The sequence below is a fragment of the Augochlora pura genome, chromosome 7 (assembly GCF_028453695.1).
Source record: "Augochlora pura isolate Apur16 chromosome 7, APUR_v2.2.1, whole genome shotgun sequence".
Taxonomy (NCBI): Eukaryota; Metazoa; Arthropoda; class Insecta; order Hymenoptera; family Halictidae; genus Augochlora; species Augochlora pura.
This window is the reverse complement of record NC_135778.1, coordinates 18,675,829-18,693,058: the sequence shown is the minus strand read 5'-3', so window position 1 is coordinate 18,693,058 and position 17,230 is coordinate 18,675,829. Positions and strand designations below refer to the sequence as shown.

The 17,230-nt window shown below is 30.9% G+C and overlaps 3 protein-coding genes across 7 annotated transcripts; 2 read left to right on the top strand and 1 right to left on the bottom strand.

Annotated features, from left to right (window-relative positions):
• Nucleotides 1-340: 340 nt before the first annotated feature.
• Mfs18 (major facilitator superfamily transporter 18) lies at nt 341-8,993 on the bottom strand. Of its 3 annotated transcripts, XM_078187917.1 has the most exons (8): nt 8,463-8,993; nt 8,041-8,387; nt 7,782-7,955; nt 1,863-1,995; nt 1,669-1,765; nt 1,249-1,414; nt 1,024-1,182; nt 344-958 (listed from the first exon to the last, which is right to left on the bottom strand). In XM_078187917.1, the coding sequence occupies exons 1-8, from the start codon at nt 8,522-8,524 to the stop codon at nt 819-821; spliced, it is 1,278 nt and encodes a 425-aa protein (XP_078044043.1). In that variant the 5' UTR covers nt 8,525-8,993; the 3' UTR covers nt 344-818. The 3 variants fall into 3 exon arrangements, with proteins under 3 accessions (XP_078044042.1, XP_078044043.1, XP_078044041.1); XM_078187916.1 differs by having other exon boundaries at nt 341-958; nt 1,024-1,414; XM_078187915.1 differs by lacking the exons at nt 344-958; nt 1,024-1,182; nt 1,249-1,414; ... (2 more) ...; nt 8,041-8,387; nt 8,463-8,993 and adding an exon at nt 3,051-5,185 and having other exon boundaries at nt 7,782-7,917.
• A 174-nt stretch (nt 8,994-9,167) lies between these two features.
• Nucleotides 9,168-10,264, top strand: Med18 (mediator complex subunit 18). The gene is made up of 2 exons (XM_078185510.1): nt 9,168-9,639; nt 9,720-10,264. The coding sequence occupies exons 1-2, from the start codon at nt 9,437-9,439 to the stop codon at nt 10,165-10,167; spliced, it is 651 nt and encodes a 216-aa protein (XP_078041636.1). The 5' UTR covers nt 9,168-9,436; the 3' UTR covers nt 10,168-10,264.
• Nucleotides 10,265-11,587: 1,323 nt separating this feature from the next.
• Nucleotides 11,588-16,300, top strand: LOC144473749 (RNA-binding protein 1-like). Of its 3 annotated transcripts, XM_078187920.1 has the most exons (6): nt 11,588-11,734; nt 12,588-12,803; nt 12,914-13,000; nt 13,537-13,584; nt 13,724-13,771; nt 14,891-15,450. In XM_078187920.1, exons 2-6 carry the CDS (start codon nt 12,595-12,597, stop codon nt 14,982-14,984), a joined length of 486 nt encoding a protein of 161 aa, XP_078044046.1. In that variant the 5' UTR covers nt 11,588-11,734; nt 12,588-12,594; the 3' UTR covers nt 14,985-15,450. The 3 variants fall into 3 exon arrangements, with proteins under 3 accessions (XP_078044046.1, XP_078044044.1, XP_078044045.1); XM_078187918.1 differs by lacking the exons at nt 13,537-13,584; nt 13,724-13,771; nt 14,891-15,450 and adding an exon at nt 16,207-16,300; XM_078187919.1 differs by lacking the exons at nt 13,537-13,584; nt 13,724-13,771.
• Nucleotides 16,301-17,230: the final 930 nt, after the last annotated feature.

Genomic DNA, 17,230 nt, shown 5'->3' with positions numbered 1-17,230 from the left:
CAATTACGGAAATAAAAACTCTGTATCTTAAGCTTTATTTATTTCTTCTTCATTATCCGATTCCTCGTCGATTTCTTCCTTTTAAGGATCCGTTTGTAGCATCACTGAATCGTGACAGGTACATATTTCTTCACAACTTTTTTTTTGTTTTCTAACCTGATTCTTGCATCAGACAATACAATATATAATATCAGATTTGAATAAATTCCACTTTGGTAAACTATTCGTATCAAGATCTTCAATAACATATGCATCAGACCTAATATTGTAAATATATACATATAATATATATTTCGTCGGTAAAATAATTTTATTGTTATATATTTCAAATAGATGCTTATTATACTTGAAAGATGGCTTAAGAAAATATTATCATAATTTACAAAGAGCCAGCGTTAAACAATTTTGTTTTCATCGTCATATAATAGGAAATTACATAGGTATTAGACTAAAGGCCGTAAATTTACGTTCTATCGTAGATTTACATAAATTTATTATGGATTCAAATTTTTAAACAATTTTGAATCCTTTATAGATTACATTCTTATAGCTTTTATTATTAAAAGAAACCGAATAAACAATTATGTATATGAAGAAATATACAATAAGTTAATAATTTTCTATTGATACTAAAAATATAAAAATATTACAGATCTATAATTATTTTCAAAGTTCCTCGTTTTCATATGATATTGTAAAGTGTAAAATAACATCATATTTTTTAATACTTTGTTTAATATTGAAATGTTTATAACCTATAAAAGTAATTATTATAGTTTCTAAACTTTCTATGAAACAGAGAAACATTAGATAATACTTTATATAATTGCTTGACCAGATCCGAATAATAAATATATTATACATCCTAATGTATCAATTATAGCAATAAATACGAATACAATAGGCCAACTGTGTGTTACATGTAAAATATGTCCTGCAAAATACACTCCCAGGAATCCTGCAAGAACATTGTTATTAGTTTCTTTAAAGAAGTGGAAAAACGTATGATTGTTTCTATCATACCGGGAATAGCACCGACAGTATTCATTAATCCAAATACACTGCCAGAATGTTTTGGTGCAAGATCTGAAGGATTTACAGCAATTGCATTGTTATGAAAGCCAGATCCACCAATTATAAATGCAAGACAAATTATTGCACTTTGAAAAGTTTCCGCTTTTGCTGAAATAGTATTGAGTTTATCTTTGCTGATCATTTTTTGTAAAATACATTTATATATGTACGTACCTAAGAATAGTAGGCTAATTATTTCAGTAACAAAACATATTGTTTCAATTATTTTACGTGTTACAGTGACAGAATACCCTGCCTTGAGTATTTTTTCAGAGAGGGCTTTACCCAAAAATGTGCAAGGTAACATTGATAACCATGGTACCATATTTACAACCCAACTCTGAAAAGATTCAATTAAATTAATTATAAAAATTCGAATAATAATTGTGACTATCTAATATAGAGATAGTAACACTAATAAGTAACTCATTTTATTAAAAAATGTACTCATTCATGTCTATTCTCAAATATAGTTGTAATCATAATTAGCCATCCATTCCATATGTGTTACTTCAATTCAAATTTGCAACACGCAGGAATGGAATGGACAGTTATGGACGCTTATAAGGTATTTTTGTTATTGTAATTTATTACCTTCACCTCAGGAAATGTATCATGAAAATATGTTGGCATCCATGATAATAGTACAAAAAAACAATTATTTTGGCAAGCATGTCCTATCACACACGACCTGAAATTTGCAATATTCAATGAATTTATGTATTTTTTTAAAATTTTACATTATCATTTGTATAAACACTTATTTTTGTAATTTATTAATAAATTACCAGAATGGTGGTTTTCGTAAAAGCTTCAACCATTGTAAAGGGTCGTTAGTAGTTGTCTTAGTTGAAACTGATCTTTCTTTAAATGGTAAAGTATGATAACTTAACAACAACGTCCACGTCAGGCTCAAACCACCTACATAAATAAATCTTGACTAAAAATATGTAATCTGTGCCGTATTTATAAATTACATGCATTATTCTATACATATAATATAAAATAATTTGACGTCGCATAAAATTTTCTACAAATATAAATGATTAAAGCAAATTTTACGTTGTTCATTTTTGAATATTCATTACATATTTATATAATAGATAATACAAACGTGCACGATTATGCAAAAGAGTACATGCGAACGAAAGGAATTGCAGCAAAATTAAAATTACGTATAAATATATGTAGAAAGAATTTGACGTAAAATTATTTGTAAAAACAATCAAATAATACGTTGAAAAGGAAAATGTACTCTTAAAGAATGTTTTGTCTAGTTAATTGTTTGTGTTCAGTTAAGCAAGGTTTTTCCAGTATTTCATAAAACATAATGAAAATAATTTCTTTAAAAATATATCACTTTCTATTTTCACATTTCTATCAACCGACATTTTAAAAATGAATACGATTTCTCGCTTCATAATACATTGCTGACTGTTGACATCATTTTACGCTCATTGAATACATGAACAGGGGAATTCCCTCGTCTGAACCGCATCTTAGAATTACATAATGAAGTTATTCTATAGTTGCGTACTTAAAGAAAATATTAAAAAATAAGAAATTGAAACTGTTAACTTTACATCACCACATTCATAGAAAATTTAGGCTAAATCACCTCGTTTGTAACATTTTTAATTTGTAATGTACAGCATAAAATGTAATCACATGTAAATATAATATTTTTAATAATTGTTCATTTTTAAAGTTCTACTTTGTTTCATCGCTTATCTAAATTTTATATACTTTTAGAAGTATAGTGCTTTGCAGTCAAATTTAGTGATTTCAAAAATTCCTTAATAAAATATAAAACATTTATCTATTTTAATGGAAAATTTTGAATGTCATTAAATCTAGTTTTTCATAAATTAGTGACTTATTTGTAAATTTAGTTGAAAAAAACAACTATCTTTAATCAGGATGAGGAAAGTATAAAATATAATTTTATACAAAATATTTTCAATTTAATTTACTACAAATATTTGATTTATAGATGACATTTCACACATATACATATATATGTAGGTTTAACATATAGTTAGACTGCGGATCTGTATTTGAAATAAAAATTTTTTGTGTGTCAATTGCAGGAAATAGAAACCAAATAATAAATTAATAAAAGTCTTTTAATAATTTTAATAAATGAATAATAGTGTAACAGTCTAATTAAATCTTTACAGTTTTGTATTGCACCTATTCACTTGTGGCGACCCGTGCACGTGCACGTCGTCAGGTCGCCGCCAATTGTTTCAGAGTTCTTTTTGTTTCTGGACAGTCGACGACGAACGCTCTGGCGATATAGACGCGCGACGCTTTCCACACGACGTCCAGTAACGAAATTTGGCAGCAACGAAATAAATTTATTAAACGCGAATTCGAGTTGTTAATTCTCCCGCGTACCTACACACTTTTGTCATAAATGCATAAAATCCATAGTATACACATAATATAATATTTTCGTTTTGCTTCATGCTTTAAAGTTTTTTTTAATCATGTGTATCAATCGATACTTATTATTAATAACCATTATTATTAATAATCTCATCAAATCACTTTTCTTCATAGTATTTTTTTAAACGTTTTACATGTAGTCTAACAAAATTTGGTTCATGTCTAGACCACACCATTATATTGTTAAATGCTTCTATAACTTTGTTTTCATCAGGTGATGTACTTGATAAAGATTCCACCCCACTTTTAATATTAATAGAATTTATTTCTACTTCGTTTCTTGACAAATTTTCATCTTCCACACTATTTTGTAGTAAATTACTATCTTCTTCATCTTCTGGTTCCAACTGAGTTTCGAGATCTTCTATTAATGATGATTCTGTAAGGTTTTGTTTAATGCAGTTCTTCCACGCGATTTGGATGCACGTAACACTTACTTCTGTCCATGCCTCGTGCAGAAAATCAATACATTCTTTCATGTGAAAATTAGAATAGAATTCTTTTATTCCACCTGGCAAACTCTGAATTTTACTCAACATTCTACTGTGATATAATTTCTTTAGTGCATCAACTACTTGATTCATTGGCTGAAAATTTTGGGTAGTATTGAAAGGAAAGAATACAATTTTAAATTGTTCATCCGAGTGAAATCTTTCAAATAACTTTGCCTTATCTCCCTGTGAATCATCCAAAATAAGAACAACTTTCTTGGAGAGACCTTTTTGTGTTTGATATTTTAACACTTCAGATTTAAAATGGTTTTGATACCAATCAAAAAATAGACCTGCATCCAAGAAACCTTGTCGTTGCGATTTGAAAACCACAGGTAGGTGATACTTCCAATACTTTAACACTCTTGGATTTGCAAATTTATTAATGAATAAAGGTACAAGTTTGTGTTTTCCTGTGGCATTAGTACAAAGGCCTATAGTTACTCGTTCTTTTCTCGGTCTTCGATCGTTAATATCTTTCATTCCACTATGTACTAAAAACGATGCAGGAAGAGTTCGCCATAAGAGACTAGTCTGACAAAAATTATAAATGTTCTCTTTGTCAACGCCAGTTTCTTCTATGCATTGAGTGAAATTCTGTATAAACCGTTTCATAGTTTCTCCATTTCCATCTCCCTTTGCTTTAATATTGTGACGATTTTTAAATAACCACAGCCAACCTCTACTGGCTTTAAAAGTCGATGGTCCTCCATATTCTGTATAAATATCTACTGCTTTCTCTATCATCAGCGAATCTGTGAGCGTTTTACCAAGAGCTATCTGTTCTAGACACCATACATGTAAGCGGTTATCCACTTCTTCAGTCTTTAACTTTTGTATCTTGCGACGGTGACCCCTTACAACACCTTGTTCCGTGAATTGATTCAATATTACTGCAGAGCGACGAATACGATGAACCGTAGCAGGATGAATATTATACTTGGCAGCCAACTTTGCGATGGATACACCACTTTCCAAATGTCGAAGAACTTCTAGTCTCTGATCCATTGTCAGTAAGGTTCTACTCATCCTCTTGTTACTTGCCATCTTGGGAAGTGGCTGTTGCAAGTACTGAATTAGTTATAATAGTCTTCTATCCAAAGTTTTCTTATAACAAGTATCTCATTTGCAGTAGGTCCTTTTACACAGGTGCTTCAAGAACAGGAGTGCTAAGAATGAAAATTAAATTTGAGCATACAGAATTTTCGGTTTAAGATAAAATTCGCCAAAATATTACTATTTTATAATTGCACAGAGTAACATTAATCTAAGTCTTTCAAGTTTAATTAGTAACATTCTTCAAACATTTGTAATCAATGCGATTTTTGAAAAGCTTGCTGTTTTACATTCAGTTGATAAAGCAAGCGATCAGGTTGCCATCCATGGACCCATAAATTTAATAAAGTTTTAACACTTGAGTATGTAAATTACATGTACTACAATGAATCAGTAGTACTTTCTAAGGATACTACCCATAAGAAGACAAAATTGGTAATGACATACAAACTGTAATGTTTCATCAAAATACATACAATCTCCGGTATTTTAAACATAAATTATATATAAATATATCTTTCTGTATATTACACATATTTAGAACCTCTGTATTTAGAACCTTATTACTAGCTCCAACTCCTACACCTCGCTGGACCGCAGCTTCCTACAAAGTCTAAAATGAGAACAGAAATTGCTTTCGAGTTGGAGCCCGTATGTACTGTAAGAAGAAAAATGCCTTTTTGTTATTTCTCTTCTTCTGCGTTTGTTTCGACACGTACATAATCTCGCATTTGCCAATGTCATTCGAACTGTATCGTGTCTACAATCCGCGGTACCCTACCGGCATGAACCAATTCTAGATTTCTTGATCGCGTTTTCAAACTTCTTAAGCCTTCATGTAAGAATATGAAAGTTGGTACAAAAGTAAAAAGGTAAACACGAAACATATCTTTTTCCGTTAATTTTTTTAGTAGTGAGTAGGAGCAGTCATTCTGTTTCCAAAAAGGATAAAATCTTACTTTTTATAAGGTGATTAAAACAGAGAATGTACCCCGCTGATATAAATGTATATGCTCTTTAAATTATGCTCTAGCATAATTTAAAATACAGAAAGCTCCATTTGAAACAATGCACTCAATTATCGTCTAAAGTATAATTCATTCCAACAGATATTTTAAATGAATCTTACCCAGTTTCTATGGGATCATCCTGTTATGTTCACAAATTTTTGCTGAGTAGACATACTTCTGAGATTTCAAGGTAAATTCATTAGCCTAAATACTTTGATCTCTGAAGGTCGTTCAGAGTCATTTAATTCTGTTGAAGCTTAAGTATTTAGATGGAACTTTTGGAACGTTTAAGAAAAATTTAAACAGTATTAAATAATCTTAAACGATCTTTAAAGATCAAAACATTACGGGTTAATGAATTGACTTTGAAATACATCTTAGAAGCCTTAAACTATGCTTTAAGAAATAATTAAATGCATCACTTCAAACGGGACTCCCTGTACATTAAGTACATCAAATTCTGTCATTCAGTATTTGATTGAAAGAAATAAAACAATTCTGTAATATGAACAATTTTGGATGATTTGGAGATAGACCACTTTGAATATGATTAATTCTTCAGTATTATAAATCAATATATTATGTAACATACATTCCTCAGAAATTATCAGCTCCCTCATCGCTTTAATGAATAACTGATAAATTTCGCACACACGTGAAGTGGGTATTCCAACAGACACGAGCATCATCATGCAAGTGATAATAATTATAAAAAATATGTTATAATATAAAAAGCATAATGAGCGAGTTTGTTGCACGTATTCACAATGTCGAAAAATCGTTGTTTATATTAATAAAATTGAAGCATTTTTTTCCATGCTCAATTTAGTTCATTGATTAAACAAACCGATATAAAGGTAAGGTAATTATTAAAGGTGAATAAGATAAAATTCAACCCATCAAGTAGAGAAACCATAGTACCATCCATAAAAGTTGAAAACAGAACTGAACAATAGATTTATGTGTTAACTTTTAACACAATATAAGTTGTGTTTGTAACTTCACCAAAAAGTCAATGATGTGGCTACATTATATTTATTCATATTGAATGTAAGACTAATTTTCACTCGAAATTATTTTCATAGAGAAAATTTTGTAGACGTATGAAACAAACATTCCTATAATATTAAGCAACTATATTCCTTATAGATGACTAATAAGTAGAAGTTATGTTTGTTTATCATTTCTTATTACCAAAACCATGCAAAAAATGTGACTTACATGCATCTATGATAATACAAACAATGTTTTTGTTACAAGTGCACTTGTACACAGCGTGTTACTTTGTTTCTTTAGATGCATGACAGGAAAGTATGGTTATACTCTCCAATGAGGCACAAGCGTGCTGCATTACCTGACCCAAAATGAATGTGTGAAAGAAAATTATCATTTTACTTCATAGAAATGTATACTACAGCTCATGTTTACTCAGACAATTCAATAATTTTATAAAGTTTTTGTTTTTAAAATAATTAAATATTTTTAACTCAATAACTTCTTGCAATGCATGAAATTTTGTTAATTTAATGTTATTATTAATATAATAATTTCTGTATAACTGTTTTCTTATTTCCACTTTAACGGAACAGGAAGAAAAATCCAGTTTCATTTATAAGGAATTTTTCTAACTTTGTGCTACAATAAAACATTAACAAGATTCTGCACATCTACAAATAAAATATTTGGTATATTCATTTACCTAAAGTTTGAAAAACTGTCATCCAATTATAATTTTCCAATAGATAAGAGCCCAGAGATCCTGTGAGTAATGTACCAAGGGCAGATCCTGATGTTAATAAACTAAAGAATGAGGCTCTTTCTGTTTCATGTAATCGTTGACTTATTAAACTAATCATACTAGGAAAATGCATTCCTGAAATATATAATTTTGATTTACACAGAAATTAAATATTATTTATATTATTGGTTTACTTCCGTAATTGGTATTAAGAAATTACCTTGGAATGCTCCATTTATTGTTCTTACTGTAGCTACTAATAATACAGATGTATCACTTTTCGAAACAAATTCAATAATTTCTGGCATAAAATAAGTAGTTGTTGACCATCCAACAGCAGAGATCAATAATACTTTTTGTCCTCCAATTCTATCACTAATATAACCACTAGCAACTTGTGTTAATGTATAACCCCAGAAGAAGCTAGATAATATTACTCCAGAATCAGGTTTGGACCACTGTTTCTTTTTGCTTATTATAGGTATCAACAAAGGTACAGATGTTCTTGTAGCATATATAAGACAAGTGCCACATAATAATGACAAGAACCATTTACGTTTTTCCTTCCTAGAACATATTTTGTAAATTCTATGTAAAGAACGTAAAAGAATTGATGAAGAATTGTACATATAAATTCATTACCTTGACCAAAATGAATTGGTTTTTTCATTTTGAATTGTACCTAAAGGTATTTGCATTTGCATCGCTTATGAAGTTATTCTTTATGTGAAAATGTATAATTTCTTCCATATATCTAAGATTCATAAGTGTATACGTGTATGTATGCATATGCTTTTAACGTTATCTGATAAGAGATTACATAAATTTCTGTTTTAACTTTAAAAATTAGTAGAGTAAATGAGTTAGTACAAATTTACAATTAACACATTTCATCAATGGTTTTGAACAAAGTATTATTTACAATACATCACTCTCACATTTATGTCCATTAATGATTTTCTAGAAAAATATTTTAACATTGTGGCATTAGAAACAATCATTCACAACAGTTCTTCTTAAATAATGGACTTTGTGGATCTCTTATTTAACTACCATTTTTCAATTATTCTAATTGTTTTATTCTCATTACTCTACTGTCAATTTCTACTCCTTATATGCACAAGTGCACATTTCAGAGTTCAAAGTTCACAGACTATTCATAGATACATGCATGTGTACAGTCAACAACTTGAAGTTAGATCATACATTCAATTACAGTAGTCAGATCTTCTCTCGCACACCTCCATACCGCATCGTGATCCCTTAGCAAGGATTGATAAGGAAATTTTCTTCGCTCTGATTGGCTAACAGTTCACTTTTGAAACAGAATCCACTGCAGATTGGATGTACACAGTTTAGGGAGTACAAAAAGCGTGTAGGAATTATTCCATTATTGTACTTCGTCAAAGGAGAAATTGAGAGGAGGAAGTTTATACAATCGCACGACAATATATGCAGCAGCGATACCTCACGGCTTGCATGATAAGATATTCTACAAAAAACATCGTCAAATAGTTAAAACCAAACATTAACCTAAAAGCAAATACAGATCTGTCAAATACATACACTGTGCAGAAAAGAATTTATTTTCATGAATTAAATTTATATTTATAAGCATGAATACTCCAATAAGTACAGCAATGGACAGTTTATCAGCTGCGATTAAATCAAATATAATTCCTAACCAAGAATATCTATTACAAGGGTCTGTATTGGATAGTGCCGTAGAAGTTCTGCTTCATAGGTTACGCGGTTTGTGTGATAACGTTGATACTGCACCGGAGACATTCAACGACCACGAAATGTGTTTTAGTATTAGGTAAATATAACAGATAATGACACTGAAGATATTTAAGTTTTTCTAAGAAGTAAATAAGAACTTATCCTTGTTTGTTTTAGAGGATCGGAACAACCATTACTTCTACGCGTACGAAGAGCGTTAGATTATCAAGATATGCCATGGCAATTACGTTATATTGGTCAACCAGAATTAGGCGATAAATCACGGCCAACAATTGTTAGAAGCAGCTTAGATATAGCAACAAGCAACACAGTTGTTGATTTTTTGACAGAACTTGGATGTAGATTAGATTTTGAATACATTGCTCGTGGTTATATGTTCCGTAAAGGTAGAATGAAAGTAACAGTTTCCAAAATATTTAAAATGGCTCAACAAGGAAAGATGCCTGAAAGTGTCGAAGCTATATCTCAAAGTTACTTAGTAGAACTGAGCGTTTTAGCACCAAGTGGTCAAGATGCGATAGCAGAAGACATGAGAATTTTTGCAGAACAATTGAAACCCTTAGTTCAACTTGAGAAAATTGACTATAAAAGACTCGTTCATTAATAACGTAGTTTTAAACAATAAAATTTTAAGTTTTATTTATAATATTTGTAAATCTCATTATAAAACTGTAAATAAAGTTTTTTACCAAATATACAAATTGCACATGTGTTATTTTTATCAGAATTTGATTCTGCCTTTTTATATTATTCAGAACCTTCTCCTCTACAACGTACCCAAAATTGAGCAATAACAGAGTTCTGACCCCTTTTCTGCATAATCTACTTATTTACTAATAATAGGGATTTGCAATATTAAAATTAAAATATTTCTTAAAGTAATAGTTCTTTTACATGAATAGGTTAAAAAATTATGATTCCACTACAAAGAATATAGTCCCTGAGTCGTAACACTGAAAAACAAAATAGCACCACTAGATTACCTCCCCATCAAAATAGAAAAAATTTCGTATGAAACATTTTTCCAAATAACGAATAGTTTTGGATGTAATCACATGTGGTGATTAAAATGAGGCAACCTGTACACATAGCTTATACATGCTATAGGATGTATACTTATGTGTGAGGCAAGCAAGTCGCAAAATCTACTAGAATTCTATAACATGTAAAATAAATATAAACAATTAATTTAATAGTTATTAATATATGTACACATTTTTTCTGTTTTTCGTCGCTAAAACTTAATAACTTTTTCGAATACTATCAGTATTCGAAATTGAATACTCGCTTTTTACTTGTATATCGTTAAAATGTAAGTCAGTCGCATTTACATATTATTACTTTTTCATCGATTATCTTTCAGAAAAGAATAATTTTGAAATAGACATGATATAATCAGATATATTTTGTGATATAATTTATTTATTTTTAACGGAAGGTTAAATATTTAATGCTAGTGAGTGTCTTAAATATAAGACTACTATTTCTAATATTATCTTGCATACAAATAAAGAGCCAAATAAGAAATGTCATGTAAAACATCTTAAATGTTAAAATATATGTAGGCGGCTCTCCCCTATTTTATACATATTAAAACTATATATATGCGTACGTACTTATACATGCATTTATATATGTATATATAATACTTGCTCCATTGTCTGTACAATGAGTCAAATTAGAGTATTTATTGATTTTTTGTCACAACTTTATTTAAAACTACTTTTATTCGTTAATCGAATAATTGAATATTTCGCTATTAAAATAAAATCGATATTTCGTCATAAGTTAGTTTCATTTAACGGTACTCCTATTGTACAATATTTTAAATTCAGGATAATAAGACGTGTATTTGTACATAGATAGCTGAAACCCTTTTCGAATTCAGAAGTATTTAAGATATAAAAACACATGAGAAATTAAAAATTTAATATTTAAATAAAGGTATTACAATGTATATATACATTATGCACAAAGATTAAACATTGATTTGACTAGAAAGTAGGGGACAATATAACATACAGCAGCACCAATGCCATCTTAGAAAGGAGGCCACGGAAGAAGAATAACACTATACACGCCACCATTTTGTGAGCATTTCTACTTGTGCAGTTCTGAGGAACGGTTGTGTGTGTTACGAAGTCTTTTTAATAAATTTATCTATCCAAAACGTAAGTAGAACATAATATTATGTTTATAATAAACCGAAACTTATTCGTTCGTAAGTATATGCAATAACAGAATAGATGAACGTGGGAAAAGATGTAAAAATTTTATGGCGTCGGTTTTTGTTAATTTCAGTGAAAACATTTCTTCTGTGATGTTTCGGTACATACAGTAACAAAATTGCTAAAATAACCACTATTAATTACTGTCACAGCTTTGTGAATAGACTAATGTAGTTTTCTTTCAATAAATTGGAAAATTTGTGTCTGGTTAATTTCTATCACTGCAGTACATTCAGAGCACAACATGGCGGTATTCCGACTTTCCCTTTTCAGTATAACAGTCTAACTTTCCTGCCTATATTTTGTGTATGTAATGAAATCTGTTGTATATACTAGCTTTCATTGCAAAACATCTACGCCGAAAATATAAATTTATGATATTCATTTAGTAATATTGAGTAATAATTATATTTGGCGCCGGTCGATATTTTTTTAATATAGGTAACGTGACAGTAGAATTGTGAATCTATTAAGTATTGTGTAATAACATTAGTAAAAATAATTACAGTCTCATTTTTCATGATTTGGTAAATCTCGAATTTATTATTTGCGGGAAGTTTTAATACGAATAAAATATGGTAAACTTATAAAATTATAGAATATTTTTTGAAAAATATATAATACGTAATATTCTTTCAAATGTGGTGATATACAATGTCAAGTTGTGAATTTTGAACATATAGAATACAGTTTATTTAATATGTATATTTGTGCTATGTATTATTAATGTCATGTACTTTCTAGTCATAACAGTTATGACAGTGTAGTGTGTTTAATGTGAATATGTTATTTTCAGAGACAAAATGTCACGTTACCGTGAATGGGACCTTTCATGCAAAGTCTATGTTGGTAATTTGGGAAGCAGCGCTAGTAAACATGAAATTGAAAGTGCATTCAGTAAATACGGGCCACTAAGAAATGTGTGGGTTGCTAGAAATCCACCTGGATTTGCTTTCGTGGAATTTGAAGATCCTAGAGATGCTGAAGATGCAGTTAGAGGTCTAGATGGGACGTAAGTATTCTGAGACTATATTTAGATGCAACCCATAACAAACAATCAGTACTTATGTAATACGTGTTATTGCATAATTTTAACAATGAAAAATGAATGATTATTTACAGACGCTGTTGTGGAACCAGAGTAAGAGTAGAGATGTCCTCTGGAAGAAGTCGACGTGCTGCGCGGAGACCAGGTCCAAGATACTCCAGGTAAGAGGTCTCAGAACGTATATATCTGCATTTTACAGCAACATTTGAGATGCTGCAGATGACTAAGTGTCTTGCCAAGTAGGTATTACAGTGCAGTTAATGAATAAGAATGTCCAAAAATGATGCACGGGTTTCGGTGAATTTTTTTTATGCACAGCAAATATTACTCAATATTGTTTTTAATTATTTTGTATAGGAATGCAGATAGGATATACTCTATATTGCATTTGTTTGATCGTACTGCTCTTCTGGCTATTATTTGTATGTGAATACGAGTTTGAAAAGGAATACTTGTATTTACGTACTGCGCACTGTAAAACATTTTCATGACAAGTTTGATAATTCACGATGCTAGCTGAAAAGCAATTGAATACACTGCATGAGACATCTTAATGGGAGATGCTAGGGCAAAATTTTTAGTTATGGTAAAGGTAGAATTACTTCGAATTCATTTTTTTCTACTGTAATCTCCTTTGTGAATATGCTTAGCAAACAACAGGATTCACATACCGTATATCTTTTTGACAACTTTATAGGTCCAGATCTCGAAGTCCTCGTAGGAAATCAATAGGTCGTTACCCAAGGTAAGATTTTTCTAGCGTTGTTTATCGCCATTTTTCAGGTGCGACTAAACAAAAGAAAGAAATCAAAGCGAATCACGGCGGTCGACAACATTATGAGCAGTCCAAAACATACAAAACAGTGTTTCTTAATTTCTTTTAGGTCCTTGTCAAGAAGCCCGCGCAGATCGTCGATAAAACGATATTCAAGGTAATTTTATTTTATAATTTCATGAAATTTTCAGAGCGTTACCAAGAAGGAACAGCTAGGTCTACAAGCTCAAAGTAGGTATTTGCAAGTACCGCTTGTATTGTGATCATCGCAATTTTGCACGCAGAATCACAATGTATCATATGAAACATGTAGAATAATTTTGTCGAAATGTATTTGAATATCGAAAATTGCGGAATAATCACGATTGGTGGTCAAAGAGTGTTAATTGATTGGCATAAGTTGGAGAGGACAGGACTATAATAAAATGCGGTAGACGGAGGACGAAGATGTAGTTGAAAATATTTAAAAATATACATACATAAGTAAGAATTAGTTCGCAACTATGAAGCTCGTTCGATGCACATAAAGTAGCACCGGTAGCATATAAAAATAAATCATAGCGGTGTCTGGTGTTAAGTTTATCATTCCAAAGTAATTTATTTCTAACGCTTATGGTGCTTTTACCATATAAATAGAATCTGATTGATTTTACTTTTTAAGTGTCTGGAGATAAAAGTTATTTGATCGCTGAAGACTAATTATAATTTTCCGTAGATTGAAGGAAATTTGCGGATTTTTAAAAGAACTGAATACTGTTGTTTTAGGTCTCTAAGAAACATTTTAGTAAATTTAATGAAACACAAACTTAATATCATATTTTATTAAATAGTTTTTTCATCGAAATTTAATCTTAAAGTGATTTAAATGCACTTGATACATTAGCCACTTTTATTTATCGTACACGCATCGAAGCAGCCTTTGATTATCTTAATTATGTTTTTGTATGTTAGCATTACAGAGCTGAAATTTATTTTGCTTAGAGAATAAATAGTACCATTTTCGACGTATTGTACTATGCGTTGCGATAAGTATACAAAGGATAAGTTAACAATTGTGTACATTCATCATATAAGTTTAATCGATCAGCTGCAAGTAGTCTTTTTTTGTAAGCATTAGAGTGGGCAGTCTAGGATTAATAATAACGGAACTATCGCTAATAAGTGAAATTCATGTGTAAATTTGTGAATTTGGATTAAGAAAAACTCTCGTGTATACCGATAGTGGCAAGGAGTATGATAACGTTGATGGTTATATTGCTAAAACTGACGTTTGCAGATTCTACCAGCGTCAGCTCCTAGCTCTGCTCGTCTCCCCGCCACTACTACTACTGCTACTACTACTACTACTACTACTACTACAGCCACCGTGAAAAAAAGTCTAGCAATCAAAACTGAACAAAAAAAAAGCCTGCCTGCCCACTAACTTCCCAACCAGTCACCATCAGTCACCACCAGTCACCGGTAGGAGCCAAGTCGTCCGTCAGTTGACAGTCCGATGCTGTCCGTCAGTCCGTCAGTCCGTCTGTTCCCCTACAAAAAGACTTCTTCGGGCTACCTCAACCTCTAGCGGCTAGGAGCATCGTGAATCCATCGAACAGCCGACGCGATATGAACGAATACTTCTGTCAAAATCTCAGCGCGTCAGTCCGTCCGTCCGTCCCAACTTCTACTACTACTACTACTACTGCTACTACTACTACTCGTCAACCATCACGTTAAACTTAGCCGACAACGCGACCGCCACTTCTCTTCAACTGAGCAAAGCAAAATGATCACCACCTACACACCATCCCACCACCACCCAACCAAGTACCACCACCACCAACCACTACATGTTCACAGTTGTCTGGTATTTCACCGATTTTCAAAGATTTTTTATCTTTTTTTTTTACTACAGCGTCACGTTCTCTGGAGTCCAATAGACAACCATTATACAAAATAATAGTACGTTATGTTTCTTCAACAGATTTTTAAAAGATCACTATCAAACATTTTACATTTTTCTGTTCATGTCGTTTCAGTTATTTTGCGAATGATTTCATACATTGGACCAGAGGACTGTCGCTTGATGCATAATATGTATTTATTAAAATATATATATATGGTCTATATAGTAGTATGCACACATATATATGTATTTACATACATATACATATATTGAGCGGTTAATTGTAAAAATTTAATTTAACCAAATTAATCCTACTTTCGTTTATTGGTTTCTCATTATTGGTGAGATGTCATTTTATATTAATTATTGTGTCTAACTAGTTTTATCACCCCTTAGGCAAATAGGAATTAGCCTGTCCTAATTCTATTATGATTGCCTTGCGATCATTTTTGTACCTATGTGTTTAAAGTGCGACGTTCTGTTTCGTCTCATGTTTCATTTTCAAATGTATTCGCAAATATTGATGATTTTATTCAAATTCATGCTACACTTTATTGTCAAATAGGTAAACCAGTATTATGCAAAGGCGTTGACGTCATAGTGTTTAGTTTTGAAATTTTGAGACGAAGTGGGGAGTTGCACATTAATAAACTATTTTTTTAATGTCTGTAAAAGTGGTATAAAATGTGCTTTTAATATTTTAGGTCAAGATCCCGTAGCCCTCGCAGAAGATCACTGACCCGCAGCCGCAGCCGAGATCGTCGTTCTCGTTCGGATTCCCGTGACAGACGGTATTAACATTACCACACATTAACAAAGATAACATGACAGTCAAACTACCTCGGAAGCAAAAAGCGGAATTTTGCAATTTAAGCATAAGAATAAAACATAATAACGAGGCGTAATGTACCCTTCGTAACGCTTTAAAACTTAAAAAGAATGAAAATGCGCACGCAGCTATTCGTTTGCTTTAATAACGTCTAACGCCGGTCTGTGATCCGAATAGATTTAAATAATCGCATCGCGGCCTCATTTTTATATATGTATTCTTTATGTATATGCAGTAGGGACAAATTTCGAGTCATCACTTTTAAAGTGGTATAACATTTTTAAAACTGGTCTGAATGATTTGAATTTTTCTGTGAATGTTAAAGGGTAAAATTTCATTAAAATCCGGTTGACGCATAGTTACATTGTAGCCAAATTTGTGAAAAGATGTGATTTTCGTGATTTTTAATTGTTCACAGCTCATGTCAAGGTTAATAAATTTTTATTCAATTTTCAATATTTATATAAATTACTAAGAAGTACCAAAGGTATTTTTTAAAATTTTGATTAGAAACAGAAAAAAAAATAAAAAAATAACGATAATTTCAAGTAATAGTAAAATTTGAAAAAAAAAAAACATATTTTAGTCATTGTACAGTGAACTAGTTCCTCTAACATTTTCAGAAAAAAATTAGTCATTCAGATCAGTTTTAAAAATGTTATATTATTTTCAAAGTATTGACTCAATTTTGCTCCTCATTGTACATATAAAATTTTGATCTGCAGTGCAAAGCAACGACGTAGGGACATCACCAAAACCAGGATCAAATTGACGTTTTATTCAAGTGTGTCTTTATTTACTTACAGTTAGGTGCTAAAAGTGTACGAGAGAATGGACCGACTAAATGTGCTGGATGGAAGATAAAAAGAAAACCAATTTTATATGTACATAAAAAAAAA

Excerpts from the sequence above, each read along its gene's own strand:
- Mfs18 (XM_078187915.1), bottom strand. The coding sequence starts at position 5,063 with ATGGCAAGTAACAAGAGGATGAGTAGAACCTTACTGACAATGGATCAG.
- Med18 (XM_078185510.1), top strand. The coding sequence starts at position 9,437 with ATGAATACTCCAATAAGTACAGCAATGGACAGTTTATCAGCTGCGATT. Across the intron at positions 9,640-9,719 it reads GAAATGTGTTTTAGTATTAG|AGGATCGGAACAACCATTAC; the intron begins GTAAATATAACA and ends TGTTTGTTTTAG.
- LOC144473749 (XM_078187920.1), top strand. The coding sequence starts at position 12,595 with ATGTCACGTTACCGTGAATGGGACCTTTCATGCAAAGTCTATGTTGGT. Across the intron at positions 13,001-13,536 it reads CCAGGTCCAAGATACTCCAG|GTCCAGATCTCGAAGTCCTC; the intron begins GTAAGAGGTCTC and ends ACAACTTTATAG. Across the intron at positions 13,772-14,890 it reads TCGATAAAACGATATTCAAG|ATTCTACCAGCGTCAGCTCC; the intron begins GTAATTTTATTT and ends TGACGTTTGCAG.